The sequence below is a fragment of the Salvelinus fontinalis genome, chromosome 36 (assembly GCF_029448725.1).
Source record: "Salvelinus fontinalis isolate EN_2023a chromosome 36, ASM2944872v1, whole genome shotgun sequence".
Lineage (NCBI taxonomy): Eukaryota > Metazoa > Chordata > Actinopteri > Salmoniformes > Salmonidae > Salvelinus > Salvelinus fontinalis.
Genome location: NC_074700.1, coordinates 26,507,138 through 26,526,176, shown reverse-complemented (window position 1 = coordinate 26,526,176; position 19,039 = coordinate 26,507,138). Strand labels below are relative to the sequence as shown.

The 19,039-nt window shown below is 54.0% G+C and overlaps 1 protein-coding gene across 1 annotated transcript in view; it reads right to left on the bottom strand.

Annotated features, from left to right (window-relative positions):
- Positions 1-2,811: 2,811 nt before the first annotated feature.
- Positions 2,812-19,039, bottom strand: part of LOC129835530 (sperm acrosome developmental regulator-like) — a 56,201-nt gene continuing 39,973 nt past the window's right edge. Inside the window, exons 4-5 of the mRNA XM_055901204.1 lie at positions 6,866-6,917; positions 2,812-3,117 (exon numbers count right to left, since the gene is read on the bottom strand). Coding sequence (XP_055757179.1) covers positions 2,983-3,117; positions 6,866-6,917 — 187 coding nt within the window. The 3' untranslated portion in view covers positions 2,812-2,982. The remainder of the gene's footprint in view (positions 3,118-6,865; positions 6,918-19,039) is intronic.

Genomic DNA, 19,039 nt, shown 5'->3' with positions numbered 1-19,039 from the left:
GTGGTGTATAGAGGAGGTGGTGTATATAGAGGTGGTGTATATAGAGGTGGTGTATATAGTGGTGAATATAGAGGTGGTGTATATAGAGCTGGTGTATATAGAGGTGGTGTATATAGAGGTGTGTATATAGAGGTGGTGTATATAGAGGTGGTGTATATAGAGGTGTATATAGAGGTGGTGTATATAGAGGTGGTGTATATAGAGGTGTATATAGAGGTGGTGTATATAGAGGTGTGTATATAGAGGTGGTGTATATAGAGGTGGTGTATATAGAGGTGTATATAGAGGTGGTGAATATAGAGGTGGTGTATATAGAGGTGTGTATATAGAGGTGGTGTATATAGAGGTGGTGAATATAGTGGTGGTGAATATAGAGGTGTATATATAGGAGGTGGTGTATATAGAGGTGGTGTATATAGAGGTGGTGTATAGAGGAGGTGGTGTATATAGAGGTGGTGTATATAGAGGTGGTGTATATAGTGGTGAATATAGAGGTGGTGTATATAGAGCTGGTGTATATAGAGGTGTATATAGAGGTGGTGGTGTATATAGAGGTGGTGTATATAGAGGTGGTGGTGTATATAGAGGTGGTGTATATAGAGGTGGTGTATATAGAGGTGTATATAGATGTGGTATATATAGAGGTGGTGTATATAGAGGTGGTGTATATAGAGGTGGTGTATATAGAGGTGGTGTATATAGAGGTGTATATAGAGGTGGTGAATATAGAGGTGTATATAGAGGTGGTGGTGTATATAGGTGGTGTATATAGAGGTGGTGTATATAGAGGTGGTGTATATAGAGGTGTATATAGAGGTGGTGTATATAGAGGTGGTGTATATAGAGGTGTAGTATATAGAGGTGGTCTATATAGAGGTGGTGGTGTATATAGAGGTGGTGTATATAGAGGTATATATAGGAGGTGGTGTATATAGAGGTGGTGTATATAGAGGTGTATATAGAGGTGGTGTATATAGAGGTGTATATAGAGGTGGTGGTGTATATAGGTGGTGTATATAGAGGTGGTGTGTATAGAGGTGTATATAGAGGTGTATATAGAGGTGGTGGTGTATATAGAGGTGGTGTATATAGAGGTGGTGTGTATAGAGGTGGTGTGTATAGAGGTGGTGTATATAGAGGTGTATATAGAGGTGGTGGTGTATATAGGTGGTGTATATAGAGGTGTATATAGAGGTGGTGGTGTATATAGGTGGTGTATATAGTGGTGTATATAGAGGTGTATATAGTGGTGTATATAGAGGTGTATATAGTGGTAGAGGTGTATATAGTGGTAGAGGTGGTGTGTATAGAGGTGTGTATAGTGGTATAGAGATGTGTATAGAGGTGTATATAGTGGTAGAGGTGGTGTGTATAGAGGTGTGTATAGTGGTATAGAGATGTGTATAGAGGTGTGTATAGTGGTAGAGGTGCTGATCCCTGACTGTGTGTATATAGAGGTGTATATATAGGAGGTGGTGTGTATAGTGGTAGAGGTGTATATAGTGGTATAGAGGTGCTGATCCCTGACTGTGTGTATATAGAGGTGTATATATAGGAGGTGGTGTGTATAGTGGTAGAGGTGCTGATCCCTGACTGTGTGTATATAGTGGTAGAGGTGTGTATAGAGGTAGAGGTGTATATAGTGGTAGAGGTGTATATAGTGGTATAGAGGTGCTGATCCCTGACTGTGTGTATATAGAGGTTGTATAGAGGTAGAGGTGTATATATAGGAGGTGGTGTATATAGAGGTGGTGTATATAGAGGTGGTGTATATAGAGGTATATATAGAGGTGGTGTATATAGAGGTGGTGTATATAGAGGTGGTGTATATAGAGGTGGTGTATATAGAGGTGGTGTATATAGAGGTGGTGTATATAGAGGTGTATATAGAGGTGGTGTATATAGAGGTGGTGTATATAGAGGTGGTGTATATAGAGGTGGTGTATATAGAGGTGGTGTATATAGAGGTGTATATAGAGGTGGTGTATATAGAGGTGTATATAGAGGTGGTGTATATAGAGGTGGTGTATATAGAGGAGGTGGTGTATATAGTGGTGTTTATAGAGGTGGTGTATATAGAGGTGTATATAGAGGTGGTGTATATAGAGGTGTATATAGAGGTGGTGTATATAGAGGTGGTGTATATAGAGGTGGTGTATATAGAGGTGTATATAGAGGTGGTGTATATAGAGGTGGTGTATATATAGAGGTGGTGTATATAGAGGTGGTGTATATAGAGGTGTATATAGAGGTGGTGTATATAGAGGTGGTGTATATAGAGGTGGTGTATATAGAGGTGTATATAGAGGTGGTGTATATAGAGGTGGTGTATATAGAGGTGGTGTATATAGAGGTGAATATAGAGGTGGTGTATATAGAGGTGGTGTATATAGAGGTATATATAGAGGTGGTATATATAGAGGTGGTGTATATAGAGGTGGTGTATATAGAGGTGTGTATATAGAGGTGGTATATATAGAGGTGGTGTATATAGAGGTGGTGTATATAGAGGTGGTGTATATAGAGGTGGTGTATATAGAGGTGTGTATATAGAGGTGGTATATATAGAGGTATATATAGAGGTGGTGTATATAGAGGTGGTGTATATATAGAGGTGGTGTATATAGAGGTGGTGTATATAGAGGTGGTATATATAGAGGTGGTGTATATAGAGGTGGTGTATATAGAGGTGGTGTATATAGAGTGTGTGTGTGTGTGTGTGTGTGTGTGTGTGTGTGTGTGTGTGTGTGTGTGTGTGTGTGTGTGTGTGTGTGTGTGTGAGAGAGAGAGAGCTGTGAGTAGTCAGACAGGTCTTTAGTATAGTTATTTATTGTTGTTTTGTGCAGTCAGAGAGAATCAGTAATGTTACATGTATTCTGGAGTGATCATGGCAGGAGTGTAACTGTGTCAGTCTCTCAGAGTTCTCAGGATATCGTTCTCTCTCTCCAGCTGGGCGTTCCTTTCTGATAGGTCTTTAATCTGTCAGTCTCTCAGAGTTCTCAGGATATCGTTCTCTCTCTCCAGCTGGGCGTTCCTTTCTGATAGGTCTTTAATCTGTTCCCACAGCAACTCCACTTCCTCTCTGACCGCCAGCATCAGGTGGGTCTTCACAAGGTCCTGAGTGGACAAAACATTAAGAACACTGTGACTGACCAGGTGAATCCTATGATCCCTTATTGATGTCCCTTGTTAAATCCACTTCAGTGTAGGTAAAGGGTTAAGAAGGATTTTTAAGCCTTGAGACATGGATTGTGTTTGAGCAAGAGGAAGGACTAAGTGCCTTTGAACGGGGGTATGGTAGTAGGTGCCAGGCGCACTGGTTTGTGTCAAGGACTGCAACGCTGCTGAGATTCACACTCAACAATTTCCCGCGTGTCTCAGGAACGGTCCACCACCCAAAGGACATCCAGACAATTGAACACAACTGTGGGAAGCATTGGAGTCAACATGGGCCAGCATCCCTGTGGAAGGATTTCAACACCTGGTAGAGTCCATGACCGGACGAATTGAGGCGGTTCTGATGGGAACAGGGGGTGCAACTCAATATTAGGAAGGTGTTCCTAATGTTTTGTCCACTCAGTAAATATCACAATATATAACTATCACTATATAACAATATACTGTATCAATATATAACTATCACTATATCCCAATATACTGTATCAATATATAACTATCCCTATTTATCACAATACATAACATATATCACAATATATAACTAGAGATATAGAACACACTATAAACGGTTTATAATCTGGGTGGTGGTGAACTCGACGAAGCTCCCGTTAACGGGAACCTTGAGTGGGTTTCGATCACAGATACGTCTCATCGTATTTCAACCAGCCATAAAAGTGACTGCTTTCTGACCTGTATAGCCGTCCCACCAGTTCCTGTGGGTTTTATAGAGGACGTCATTGGGGGAGGTTGCCCATTGGGGGAGGTTGACTTGCCGCGTGGACCAATCAGGACGAGGACCTGGGTTTTGAAGTTGCGAGAGGGGGGGGGGGTATCAGTTGCATCACAGAGGACTAGGCGGTAAAACCGTGGCGGTACCTGACGTAAGTGGAAGGGTTTAGCGGCAGCTACAGTCTTCATATCCCTTGAGGTAGTTCTGAGGACGCCGATTGCTCGATGGAGATCGGATCTCTTCCCCTGCTTGTGAGGCAATAAGGAGGTAAATATAGTCAAATCAAGTTTATTTATATATAGCCCTTCGTACATCAGCTAATATCTCGAAGTGCTGTACAGAAACATCATCCATCCTTGGAACAGTAATCGTCTGTTGATCGGTACCTTCATCGGATGGGGCCACAGTGTCTCCTGACGCCTCCTGTCTCAGCCTCCAGTATTTATGCTGTAGTAGTTTATGTGTCGGGGGGCTGGGGTCAGTCTGTTATATCTGGAGTACTTCTCCTGTCTTATCCGGTGTCCTGTGTGAATTTAAGTATGCTCTCTCTAATTCTCTCTTTCTTTCTCTCTCTCTAGGGGACCTGAGCCCTAGGACCATGCCTCAGGACTATCTGGCCTGATGACTCCTTGCTGTCCCCAGTCCACCTGGCCTTGCCGCTGTTCCAGTTTCAACTGTTCTGCCTGCGGCTATGGAACCCTGACCTGTTCACCGGATGTGCTACCTGTCCCATACCTGCTGTTTTCAACTCTCTAGAGACAGCAGGAGCAGTAGAGATACTCTGAATGATCGGCTATGAAAAGCCAACTGACATTTACTACTGAGGTGCTGACCTGTTGCACCCTCGACAACTACTGTGATTATTATTGTTTGACCCTGCTGGTCATCTATGAACATTTGAACATCTTGGCCATGTTCTGTTATAATCTCCACCCAGTACAGCCAGAAGAGGACTGGCCACCCCTCAGAGCCTGGTTCCTCTCTACCCAGTACAGTCAGTAGAGGACTGGTCACCCCTCAGAGCCTGGTTCCTCTGGTCTACCCAGTACAGCCAGTAGAGGACTGGTCACCCCTCAGAGCCTGGTTCCTCTCTACCCAGTACAGCCAGTAGAGGACTGGTCACCCCTCAGAGCCTGGTTCCTCTGGTCTACCCAGTACAGCCAGTAGAGGACTGGTCACTCCTCAGAGCCTGGTTCCTCTCTACCCAGTACAGCCAGTAGAGGACTGGTCACCCCTCAGAGCCTGGTTCCTCTCTACCCAGTACAGCCAGTAGAGGACTGGTCACCCCTCAGAGCCTGGTTCCTCTCTACCCAGTACAGCCAGTAGAGGACTGGTCACCCCTCAGAGCCTGGTTCCTCTGGTCTACCCAGTACAGCCAGTAGAGGACTGGTCACCCCTCAGAGCCTGGTTCCTCTCTACCCAGTACAGCCAGTAGAGGACTGGTCACCCCTCAGAGCCTGGTTCCTCTGGTCTACCCAGTACAGCCAGTAGAGGACTGGTCACCCCTCAGAGCCTGGTTCCTCTGCTCTACCCAGTACAGCCAGTAGAGGACTGGTCACCCCTCAGAGCCTGGTTCCTCTGGTCTACCCAGTACAGCCAGTAGAGGACTGGTCACCCCTCAGAGCCTGGTTCCTCTCTACCCAGTACAGCCAGTAGAGGACTGGTCACCCCTCAGAGCCTGGTTCCTCTCTACCCAGTACAGCCAGAAGAGGACTGGTCACCCCTCAGAGCCTGGTTCCTCTCTACCCAGTACAGCCAGTAGAGGACTGGTCACCCCTCAGAGCCTGGTTCCTCTGGTCTACCCAGTACAGCCAGTAGAGGACTGGTCACCCCTCAGAGCCTGGTTCCTCTGGTCTACCCAGTACAGCCAGTAGAGGACTGATCACCCCTCAGAGCCTGGTTCCTCTGGTCTACCCAGTACAGCCAGTAGAGGACTGGTCACCCCTCAGAGCCTGGTTCCTCTGGTCTACCCAGTACAGCCAGTAGAGGACTGTTCACCTCTCAGAGCCTGGTTCCTCTCTACCCAGTACAGGCAGTAGAGGACTGGTCACCCCTCAGAGCCTGGTTCCTCTGGTCTACCCAGTACAGCCAGTAGAGGACTGGTCACCCCTCAGAGCCTGGTTCCTCTCTACCCAGTACAGTCAGTAGAGGACTGGTCACCCCTCAGAGCCTGGTTCCTCTCTACCCAGTACAGTCAGTAGAGGACTGTTCACCCCTCATAGCCTGGTTCCTCTCTAGGTTTCTTCCTAGGTTTTGGCCTTTCTAGGGAGTTTTTCCTAGCCACCGTGCTTCTACATCTGCATTGTTTGCTGTTTGGGGGTTTTAGGCTGGGTTTCTGTACAGCACTTTGAGATATCAGCTGATGTAAGAAGGGCTTCATAAATACATTTGATTTTAGCTTGTTCGAAGTGAGCGCTGCTGTAAATGAGCTTCTTCATGATAGCTAAGTGTTGATTCTTGATAAGGTTGATCGTTCCAGAATCACTGGAGGGGGTGAGCATGGTACCTCCCGGGCAGGAGAGCGCGGGGCAGGAGAGCATGGTACCTCCCGGGCAGGAGAGCACGTTTGTTCCAACCCGAATTCTACAAGGTGTTGAAAGCGTTCCACAGGGATTCTGGCCCATGTTGACTCCAATACTTCCCAGTGTTGTGTCAAGTTGGCTGGATGTCCTTTGGGTGGTGGACCGTTCTTGATACACACGGGGAAACTATTGAGCGTGAAAAACCCAGAAGCGTTGCAGTTCTTGACACAAACCTGTCCACCTTACAAGTACTACCATACACCGTTCAAAGGCACTTAAATATGTTGTCTTGCCCATTCAACCTCTGAACGGCACACATACACCGTCCATGTCTCAATTGTCTCAAAATCCTTCTTTAACCCGTCTCCTCCCCTTCACCTAGACCAGGATATCACAATACATGATATCAGAATAGGGTTATTACACAGAGACCTACCATTGCTTGCTCGATCTTGTTGTCTATTGCGATCATGCTGCTGCTCGACCCACTGCAAAGACAATAAACCATTTAGAAGAGGTATGTATTTGTGTCCAGGTTCATATTAATGTCCTAAATCGAACACCTCAAACAATCTAACATATTCCACTGCAGCAAAAACACACACCAATCTAAAATGGCACCCTATTCCCTACATAGTCCAGGGTGCCTTCACAGGGTGTGTTAGATTACACAGCATAGAGGCACAGAGCCAGAGACCCAACTCTACCCCAGCCATCTACCCTAACCCCACAGAGCCAGAGACCCAACTCTACCCCAGCCAGCTACCCTAAGCCCTAACCCCACAGAGCCAGAGACCCAACTCTACCCCAGCCAGCTACCCTAACCCCACAGAGCCAGAGACCAAACTCTACCCCAGCCAGCTACCCTAACCCCACAGAGCCAGATGAGACCCAACTCTACCCCAGCCATCTACCCTAACCCCACAGAGCCAGATGAGACCCAACTCTACCCCAGCCAGCTACCCTAACCCCACAGAGCCAGAGACCCAACTCTACCCCAGCCATCTACCCTAACCCCACAGAGCCAGATGAGACCCAACTCTACCCCAGCCAGATACCCTAACCCCACAGAGCCAGAGACCCAACTCTACCCCAGCCATCTACCCTAACCCCACAGAGCCAGAGACCCAACTCTAACCCAGCCAGCTACCCTAACCCCTAACCCCACAGAGCCAGAGACCCAACTCTACCCCAGCCAGCTACCCTAACCCCACAGAGCCAGAGACCCAACTCTACCCCAGCCAGCTACCCTAACCCCACAGAGCCAGAGACCCAACTCTAACCCAGCCAGCTACCCTAACCCCACAGAGCCAGAGACCCAACTCTACCCCAGCCATCTACCCTAACCCCACAGAGCCAGATGAGACCCAACTCTACCCCAGCCATCTACCCTAACCCCACAGAGCCAGAGACCCAACTCTAACCCAGCCAGCTACCCTAACCCCTAACCCCACAGAGCCAGAGACCCAACTCTACCCCAGCCAGCTACCCTAACCCCACAGAGCCAGATGAGACCCAACTCTACCCCAGCCATCTACCCTAACCCCACAGAGCCAGAGACCCAACTCTAACCCAGCCAGCTACCCTAACCCCACAGAGCCAGAGACCCAACTCTACCCCAGCCAGCTACCCTAAGCCCTAACCCCACAGAGCCAGAGACCCAACTCTACCCCAGCCAGCTACCCTAACCCCACAGAGCCAGAGACCCAACTCTACCCCAGCCATCTACCCTAACCCCACAGAGCCAGAGACCCAACTCTAACCCAGCCATCTACCCTAACCCCTAACCCCACAGAGCCAGCGACCCAACTCTACCCCAGCCATCTACCCTAACCCCTAACCCCACAGAGCCAGAGACCCAACTCTACCCCAGCCATCTACCCTAACCCCACAGAGCCAGAGACCCAACTCTACCCCAGCCATCTACCCTAACCCCTAACCCCACAGAGCCAGAGACCCAACTCTACCCCAGCCATCTACCCTAACCCCACAGAGCCAGAGACCCAACTCTAACCCAGCCATCTACCCTAACCCCTAACCCCACAGAGCCAGCGACCCAACTCTACCCCAGCCATCTACCCTAACCCCTAACCCCACAGAGCCAGAGACCCAACTCTACCCCAGCCATCTACCCTGACCCCACAGAGACAGAGACCCAACTCTAACCCAGCCATCTACCCTAACCCCACAGAGCCAGATGAGACCCAACTCTACCCCAGCCAGCTACCCTAACCCCACAGAGCCAGATGAGACCCAACTCTACCCCAGCCATCTACCCTAACCCCACAGAGCCAGATGAGACCCAACTCTACCCCAGCCAGCTACCCTAACCCCACAGAGCCAGATGAGACCCAACTCTACCCCAGCCATCTACCCTAACCCCACAGAGCCAGAGACCCAACTCTAACCCAGCCAGCTACCCTAACCCCACAGAGCCAGAGACCCAACTCTACCCCAGCCAGCTACCCTAACCCCTAACCCCACAGAGCCAGATGAGACCCAACTCTACCCCAGCCATCTACCCTAAACCCACAGAGCCAGAGACCCAACTCTAACCCAGCCAGCTACCCTAACCCCTAACCCCACAGAGCCAGAGACCCAACTCTACCCCAGCCAGCTACCCTAACCCCACAGAGCCAGATGAGACCCAACTCTACCCCAGCCATCTACCCTAACCCCACAGAGCCAGAGACCCAACTCTAACCCAGCCAGCTACCCTAACCCCTAACCCCACAGAGCCAGAGACCCAACTCTACCCCAGCCAGCTACCCTAACCCCACAGAGCCAGATGAGACCCAACTCTACCCCAGCCATCTACCCTAACCCCACAGAGCCAGAGACCCAACTCTAACCCAGCCAGCTACCCTAACCCCACAGAGCCAGAGACCCAACTCTACCCCAGCCAGCTACCCTAACCCCACAGAGCCAGAGACCCAACTCTACCCCAGCCAGCTACCCTAACCCCACAGAGCCAGAGACCCAACTCTACCCCAGCCAGCTACCCTAAGCCCTAACCCCACAGAGCCAGAGACCCAACTCTACCCCAGCCAGCTACCCTAACCCCACAGAGCCAGAGACCCAACTCTACCCCAGCCATCTACCCTAACCCCACAGAGCCAGAGACCCAACTCTAACCCAGCCATCTACCCTAACCCCTAACCCCACAGAGCCAGCGACCCAACTCTACCCCAGCCATCTACCCTAACCCCTAACCCCACAGAGCCAGAGACCCAACTCTACCCCAGCCATCTACCCTAACCCCACAGAGCCAGAGACCCAACTCTACCCCAGCCATCTACCCTAACCCCTAACCCCACAGAGCCAGAGACCCAACTCTACCCCAGCCATCTACCCTAACCCCACAGAGCCAGAGACCCAACTCTAACCCAGCCATCTACCCTAACCCCTAACCCCACAGAGCCAGCGACCCAACTCTACCCCAGCCATCTAACCTAACCCCTAACCCCACAGAGCCAGAGACCCAACTCTACCCCAGCCATCTACCCTGACCCCACAGAGACAGAGACCCAACTCTAACCCAGCCATCTACCCTAACCCCACAGAGCCAGATGAGACCCAACTCTAACCCAGCCATCTACCCTAACCCCACAGAGACAGAGACCCAACTCTAACCCAGCCATCTACCCTAACCCCACAGAGACAGAGACCCAACTCTACCCCAGCCATCTACCCTAACCCCACAGAGCCAGAGACCCAACTCTACCCCAGCCATCTACCCTAACCCCACAGAGCCAGAGACCCAACTCTACCCCAGCCAGCTACCCTAACCCCACAGAGCCAGAGACCCAACTCTAACCCAGCCAGCTACCCTAACCCCTAACCCCACAGAGCCAGAGACCCAACTCTACCCCAGCCAGCTACCCTAACCCCACAGAGCCAGAGACCCAACTCTACCCCAGCCAGCTACCCTAACCCCACAGAGCCAGAGACCCAACTCTACCACAGCCAGCTACCCTAACCCCTAACCCCACAGAGCCAGAGACCCAACTCTACCCCAGCCATCTACCCTAACCCCTAACCCCACAGAGCCAGAGACCCAACTCTACCCCAGCCAGCTACCCTAACCCCTAACCCCACAGAGCCAGAGACCCAACTCTACCCCAGCCATCTACCCTAACCCCACAGAGCCAGGGACCCAACTCTAACCCAGCCAGCTACCCTAACCCCACAGAGCCAGAGACCCAACTCTACCCCAGCCATCTACCCTAACCCCACAGAGCCAGAGACCCAACTCTACCCCAGCCAGCTACCCTAACCCCACAGAGCCAGAGACCCAACTCTACCCCAGCCATCTACCCTAACCCCACAGAGCCAGATGAGACCCAACTCTACCCCAGCCAGATACCCTAACCCCACAGAGCCAGAGACCCAACTCTACCCCAGCCATCTACCCTAACCCCACAGAGCCAGAGACCCAACTCTAACCCAGCCAGCTACCCTAACCCCTAACCCCACAGAGCCAGAGACCCAACTCTACCCCAGCCAGCTACCCTAACCCCACAGAGCCAGATGAGACCCAACTCTACCCCAGCCATCTACCCTAACCCCACAGAGCCAGAGACCCAACTCTAACCCAGCCAGCTACCCTAACCCCACAGAGCCAGAGACCCAACTCTACCCCAGCCATCTACCCTAACCCCACAGAGCCAGAGACCCAACTCTACCCCAGCCATCTACCCTAACCCCTAACCCCACAGAGCCAGAGACCCAACTCTACCCCAGCCAGCTACCCTAACCCCACAGAGCCAGATGAGACCCAACTCTACCCCAGCCATCTACCCTAACCCCACAGAGCCAGAGACCCAACTCTACCCCAGCCAGCTACCCTAACCCCACAGAGCCAGAGACCCAACTCTACCCCAGCCAGCTACCCTAAGCCCTAACCCCACAGAGCCAGAGACCCAACTCTACCCCAGCCAGCTACCCTAACCCCACAGAGCCAGAGACCCAACTCTACCCCAGCCATCTACCCTAACCCCACAGAGCCAGAGACCCAACTCTAACCCAGCCATCTACCCTAACCCCTAACCCCACAGAGCCAGCGACCCAACTCTACCCCAGCCATCTACCCTAACCCCTAACCCCACAGAGCCAGAGACCCAACTCTACCCCAGCCATCTACCCTAACCCCACAGAGCCAGAGACCCAACTCTACCCCAGCCATCTACCCTAACCCCTAACCCCACAGAGCCAGAGACCCAACTCTACCCCAGCCATCTACCCTAACCCCACAGAGCCAGAGACCCAACTCTAACCCAGCCATCTACCCTAACCCCTAACCCCACAGAGCCAGCGACCCAACTCTACCCCAGCCATCTACCCTAACCCCTAACCCCACAGAGCCAGAGACCCAACTCTACCCCAGCCATCTACCCTGACCCCACAGAGACAGAGACCCAACTCTAACCCAGCCATCTACCCTAACCCCACAGAGCCAGATGAGACCCAACTCTACCCCAGCCAGCTACCCTAACCCCACAGAGCCAGATGAGACCCAACTCTACCCCAGCCATCTACCCTAACCCCACAGAGCCAGATGAGACCCAACTCTACCCCAGCCAGCTACCCTAACCCCACAGAGCCAGATGAGACCCAACTCTACCCCAGCCATCTACCCTAACCCCACAGAGCCAGAGACCCAACTCTAACCCAGCCAGCTACCCTAACCCCACAGAGCCAGAGACCCAACTCTACCCCAGCCAGCTACCCTAACCCCTAACCCCACAGAGCCAGATGAGACCCAACTCTACCCCAGCCATCTACCCTAAACCCACAGAGCCAGAGACCCAACTCTAACCCAGCCAGCTACCCTAACCCCTAACCCCACAGAGCCAGAGACCCAACTCTACCCCAGCCAGCTACCCTAACCCCACAGAGCCAGATGAGACCCAACTCTACCCCAGCCATCTACCCTAACCCCACAGAGCCAGAGACCCAACTCTAACCCAGCCAGCTACCCTAACCCCTAACCCCACAGAGCCAGAGACCCAACTCTACCCCAGCCAGCTACCCTAACCCCACAGAGCCAGATGAGACCCAACTCTACCCCAGCCATCTACCCTAACCCCACAGAGCCAGAGACCCAACTCTAACCCAGCCAGCTACCCTAACCCCACAGAGCCAGAGACCCAACTCTACCCCAGCCAGCTACCCTAACCCCACAGAGCCAGAGACCCAACTCTACCCCAGCCAGCTACCCTAACCCCACAGAGCCAGAGACCCAACTCTACCCCAGCCAGCTACCCTAAGCCCTAACCCCACAGAGCCAGAGACCCAACTCTACCCCAGCCAGCTACCCTAACCCCACAGAGCCAGAGACCCAACTCTACCCCAGCCATCTACCCTAACCCCACAGAGCCAGAGACCCAACTCTAACCCAGCCATCTACCCTAACCCCTAACCCCACAGAGCCAGCGACCCAACTCTACCCCAGCCATCTACCCTAACCCCTAACCCCACAGAGCCAGAGACCCAACTCTACCCCAGCCATCTACCCTAACCCCACAGAGCCAGAGACCCAACTCTACCCCAGCCATCTACCCTAACCCCTAACCCCACAGAGCCAGAGACCCAACTCTACCCCAGCCATCTACCCTAACCCCACAGAGCCAGAGACCCAACTCTAACCCAGCCAGCTACCCTAACCCCTAACCCCACAGAGCCAGAGACCCAACTCTACCCCAGCCAGCTACCCTAACCCCACAGAGCCAGATGAGACCCAACTCTACCCCAGCCATCTACCCTAACCCCACAGAGCCAGAGACCCAACTCTAACCCAGCCAGCTACCCTAACCCCACAGAGCCAGAGACCCAACTCTACCCCAGCCATCTACCCTAACCCCACAGAGCCAGAGACCCAACTCTACCCCAGCCATCTACCCTAACCCCTAACCCCACAGAGCCAGAGACCCAACTCTACCCCAGCCAGCTACCCTAACCCCACAGAGCCAGATGAGACCCAACTCTACCCCAGCCATCTACCCTAACCCCACAGAGCCAGAGACCCAACTCTACCCCAGCCAGCTACCCTAACCCCACAGAGCCAGAGACCCAACTCTACCCCAGCCAGCTACCCTAAGCCCTAACCCCACAGAGCCAGAGACCCAACTCTACCCCAGCCAGCTACCCTAACCCCACAGAGCCAGAGACCCAACTCTACCCCAGCCATCTACCCTAACCCCACAGAGCCAGAGACCCAACTCTAACCCAGCCATCTACCCTAACCCCTAACCCCACAGAGCCAGCGACCCAACTCTACCCCAGCCATCTACCCTAACCCCTAACCCCACAGAGCCAGAGACCCAACTCTACCCCAGCCATCTACCCTAACCCCACAGAGCCAGAGACCCAACTCTACCCCAGCCATCTACCCTAACCCCTAACCCCACAGAGCCAGAGACCCAACTCTACCCCAGCCATCTACCCTAACCCCACAGAGCCAGAGACCCAACTCTAACCCAGCCATCTACCCTAACCCCTAACCCCACAGAGCCAGCGACCCAACTCTACCCCAGCCATCTACCCTAACCCCTAACCCCACAGAGCCAGAGACCCAACTCTACCCCAGCCATCTACCCTGACCCCACAGAGACAGAGACCCAACTCTAACCCAGCCATCTACCCTAACCCCACAGAGCCAGATGAGACCCAACTCTACCCCAGCCAGCTACCCTAACCCCACAGAGCCAGATGAGACCCAACTCTACCCCAGCCATCTACCCTAACCCCACAGAGCCAGATGAGACCCAACTCTACCCCAGCCAGCTACCCTAACCCCACAGAGCCAGATGAGACCCAACTCTACCCCAGCCATCTACCCTAACCCCACAGAGCCAGAGACCCAACTCTAACCCAGCCAGCTACCCTAACCCCACAGAGCCAGAGACCCAACTCTACCCCAGCCAGCTACCCTAACCCCTAACCCCACAGAGCCAGATGAGACCCAACTCTACCCCAGCCATCTACCCTAAACCCACAGAGCCAGAGACCCAACTCTAACCCAGCCAGCTACCCTAACCCCTAACCCCACAGAGCCAGAGACCCAACTCTACCCCAGCCAGCTACCCTAACCCCACAGAGCCAGATGAGACCCAACTCTACCCCAGCCATCTACCCTAACCCCACAGAGCCAGAGACCCAACTCTAACCCAGCCAGCTACCCTAACCCCTAACCCCACAGAGCCAGAGACCCAACTCTACCCCAGCCAGCTACCCTAACCCCACAGAGCCAGATGAGACCCAACTCTACCCCAGCCATCTACCCTAACCCCACAGAGCCAGAGACCCAACTCTAACCCAGCCAGCTACCCTAACCCCACAGAGCCAGAGACCCAACTCTACCCCAGCCAGCTACCCTAACCCCACAGAGCCAGAGACCCAACTCTACCCCAGCCAGCTACCCTAACCCCACAGAGCCAGAGACCCAACTCTACCCCAGCCAGCTACCCTAAGCCCTAACCCCACAGAGCCAGAGACCCAACTCTACCCCAGCCAGCTACCCTAACCCCACAGAGCCAGAGACCCAACTCTACCCCAGCCATCTACCCTAACCCCACAGAGCCAGAGACCCAACTCTAACCCAGCCATCTACCCTAACCCCTAACCCCACAGAGCCAGCGACCCAACTCTACCCCAGCCATCTACCCTAACCCCTAACCCCACAGAGCCAGAGACCCAACTCTACCCCAGCCATCTACCCTAACCCCACAGAGCCAGAGACCCAACTCTACCCCAGCCATCTACCCTAACCCCTAACCCCACAGAGCCAGAGACCCAACTCTACCCCAGCCATCTACCCTAACCCCACAGAGCCAGAGACCCAACTCTAACCCAGCCATCTACCCTAACCCCTAACCCCACAGAGCCAGCGACCCAACTCTACCCCAGCCATCTACCCTAACCCCTAACCCCACAGAGCCAGAGACCCAACTCTACCCCAGCCATCTACCCTGACCCCACAGAGACAGAGACCCAACTCTAACCCAGCCATCTACCCTAACCCCACAGAGCCAGATGAGACCCAACTCTAACCCAGCCATCTACCCTAACCCCACAGAGACAGAGACCCAACTCTAACCCAGCCATCTACCCTAACCCCACAGAGACAGAGACCCAACTCTACCCCAGCCATCTACCCTAACCCCACAGAGCCAGAGACCCAACTCTACCCCAGCCATCTACCCTAACCCCACAGAGCCAGAGACCCAACTCTACCCCAGCCAGCTACCCTAACCCCACAGAGCCAGAGACCCAACTCTAACCCAGCCAGCTACCCTAACCCCTAACCCCACAGAGCCAGAGACCCAACTCTACCCCAGCCAGCTACCCTAACCCCACAGAGCCAGAGACCCAACTCTACCCCAGCCAGCTACCCTAACCCCACAGAGCCAGAGACCCAACTCTACCACAGCCAGCTACCCTAACCCCTAACCCCACAGAGCCAGAGACCCAACTCTACCCCAGCCATCTACCCTAACCCCTAACCCCACAGAGCCAGAGACCCAACTCTACCCCAGCCAGCTACCCTAACCCCTAACCCCACAGAGCCAGAGACCCAACTCTACCCCAGCCATCTACCCTAACCCCACAGAGCCAGGGACCCAACTCTAACCCAGCCAGCTACCCTGACCCCACAGAGCCAGAGACCCAACTCTACCCCAGCCATCTACCCTGACCCCACAGAGCCAGATGAGACCCAACTCTACCCCAGCCATCTACCCTAACCCCACAGAGCCAGATGAGACCCAACTCTACCCCAGCCATCTACCCTAACCCCACAGAGCCAGAGACCCAACTCTAACCCAGCCAGCTACCCTAACCCCACAGAGCCAGAGACCCAACTCTACCCCAGCCAGCTACCCTAACCCCTAACCCCACAGAGCCAGAGACCCAACTCTACCCCAGCCATCTACCCTAACCCCACAGAGCCAGAGACCCAACTCTACCCCAGCCAGCTACCCTAACCCCTAACCCCACAGAGCCAGAGACCCAACTCTACCCCAGCCATCTACCCTAACCCCACAGAGCCAGATGAGACCCAACTCTACCCCAGCCAGCTACCCTAACCCCTAACCCCACAGAGCCAGAGACCCAACTCTACCCCAGCCATCTACCCTAACCCCTAACCCCACAGAGCCAGAGACCCAACTCTACCCCAGCCAGCTACCCTAACCCCACAGAGCCAGAGACCCAACTCTACCCCAGCCAGCTACCCCTAACCCCACAGAGCCAGAGACCCAACTCTACCCCAGCCATCTACCCTAACCCCACAGAGCCAGAGACCCAACTCTAACCCAGCCAGCTACCCTAACCCCACAGAGCCAGATGAGACCCAACTCTAACCCAGCCAGCTACCCTAACCCCACAGAGCCAGAGACGCAACTCTACCCCAGCCAGCTACCCTAACCCCTAACCCCACAGAGCCAGAGACCCAACTCTACCCCAGCCATCTACCCTAACCCCTAACCCCACAGAGCCAGAGACCCAACTCTACCCCAGCCAGCTACCCTAACCCCTAACCCCACAGAGCCAGAGACCCAACTCTACCCCAGCCAGCTACCCTAACCCCACAGAGCCAGAGACCCAACTCTACCCCAGCCATCTACCCTAACCCCACAGATCCAGAGACCCAACTCTACCCCAGCCAGCTACCCTAACCCCACAGAGCCAGAGACCCAACTCTACCCCAGCCATCTACCCTAACCCCTAACCCCACAGAGCCAGAGACCCAACTCTACCCCAGCCATCTACCCTAACCCCTAACCCCACAGAGCCAGAGACCCAACTCTACCCCAGCCAGCTACCCTAACCCCTAACCCCACAGAGCCAGATGAGACCCAACTCTAACCCAGCCAGCTACCCTAACCCCACAGAGCCAGAGACCCAACTCTACCCCAGCCAGCTACCCTAACCCCTAACCCCTAACCCCACAGAGCCAGAGACCCAACTCTAACCCAGCCATCTACCCTAACCCCACAGAGCCAGAGACCCAACTCTACCCCAGCCATCTACCCTAACCCCACAGAGCCAGAGACCCAACTCTACCCCAGCCAGCTACCCTAACCCCACAGAGCCAGATGAGACCCAACTCTACCCCAGCCATCTACCCTAACCCCTAACCCCACAGAGCCAGAAACCCAACTCTACCCCAGCCATCTACCCTAACCCCACAGAGCCAGAGACCCAACTCTACCCCAGCCATCTACCCTAACCCCTAACCCCACAGAGCCAGGGACCCAACTCTACCCCAGCCATCTACCCTAACCCCACAGAGCCAGAGACCCAACTCTACCCCAGCCAGCTACCCTAACCCCACAGAGCCAGAGACCCAACTCTACCCCAGCCATCTACCCTAACCCCACAGAGACCCACCTCTACCCCAGCCAGCTACCCTAACCCAACAGAGCCAGATGAGACCCAACTCTACCCCAGCCAGCTACCCTAACCCCACAGAGCCAGATGAGACCCAACTCTACCCCAGCCAGCTACCCTAACCCCACAGAGCCAGAGACCCAACTCTACCCCAGCCAGCTACCCTGACCCCACAGAGCCAGAGACCCAACTCTACCCCAGCCAGCTACCCTAACCCCACAGAGCCAGATGAGACCCAACTCTACCCCAGCCATCTACCCTAACCCCACAGAGCCAGAGACCCAACTCTACCCCAGCCATCTACCCTAACCCCACAGAGCCAGAGACCCAACTCTACCCCAGCCATCTACCCTAACCCCTAACCCCACAGAGCCAGAGACCCAACTCTACCCCAGCCAGCTACCCTAACCCCTAACCCCACAGAGCCAGAGACCCAACTCTACCCCAGCCAGCTACCCTAACCCCTAACCCCACAGAGCCAGAGACCCAACTCTACCCCAGCCAGCTACCCTAACCCCTAACCCCACAGAGCCAGAGACCCAACTCTACCCCAGCCATCTACCCTAACCCCACAGAGCCAGAGACCCAACTCTACCCCAGCCATCTACCCTAACCCCACAGAGCCAGAGACCCAACTCTAATCCAGCCAGCTACCCTAACCCCACAGAGCCAGAGACCCAACTCTACCCCAGCCAGCTAACCTAACCCCACAGAGCCAGAGACCCAACTCTACCCCAGCCATCTACCCTAACCCCTAACCCCACAGAGCCAGAGACCCAACTCTACCCCAGCCAGCTACCCTAACCCCTAACCCCACAGAGCCAGAGACCCAACTCTACCCCAGCCAGCTACCCTAACCCCACAGAGCCAGAGACCCAACTCTACCCCAGCCAGCTACCCTAACCCCTAACCCCACAGAGCCAGGGACCCAACTCTACCCCAGCCATCTACCCTGACCCCACAGAGCCAGAGACCCAACTCTACCCCAGCCATCTACCCTAACCCCACAGAGCCAGAGACCCAACTCTAACCCAGCCATCTACCCTAACCCCTAACCCCACAGAGCCAGAGACCCAACTCTACCCCAGCCATCTACCCTAACCCCACAGAGCCAGAGACCCAACTCTACCCCAGCCAGCTACCCTAACCCCACAGAGCCAGAGACCCAACTCTACCCCAGCCAGCTACCCTAACCCCTAACCCCACAGAGCCAGAGACC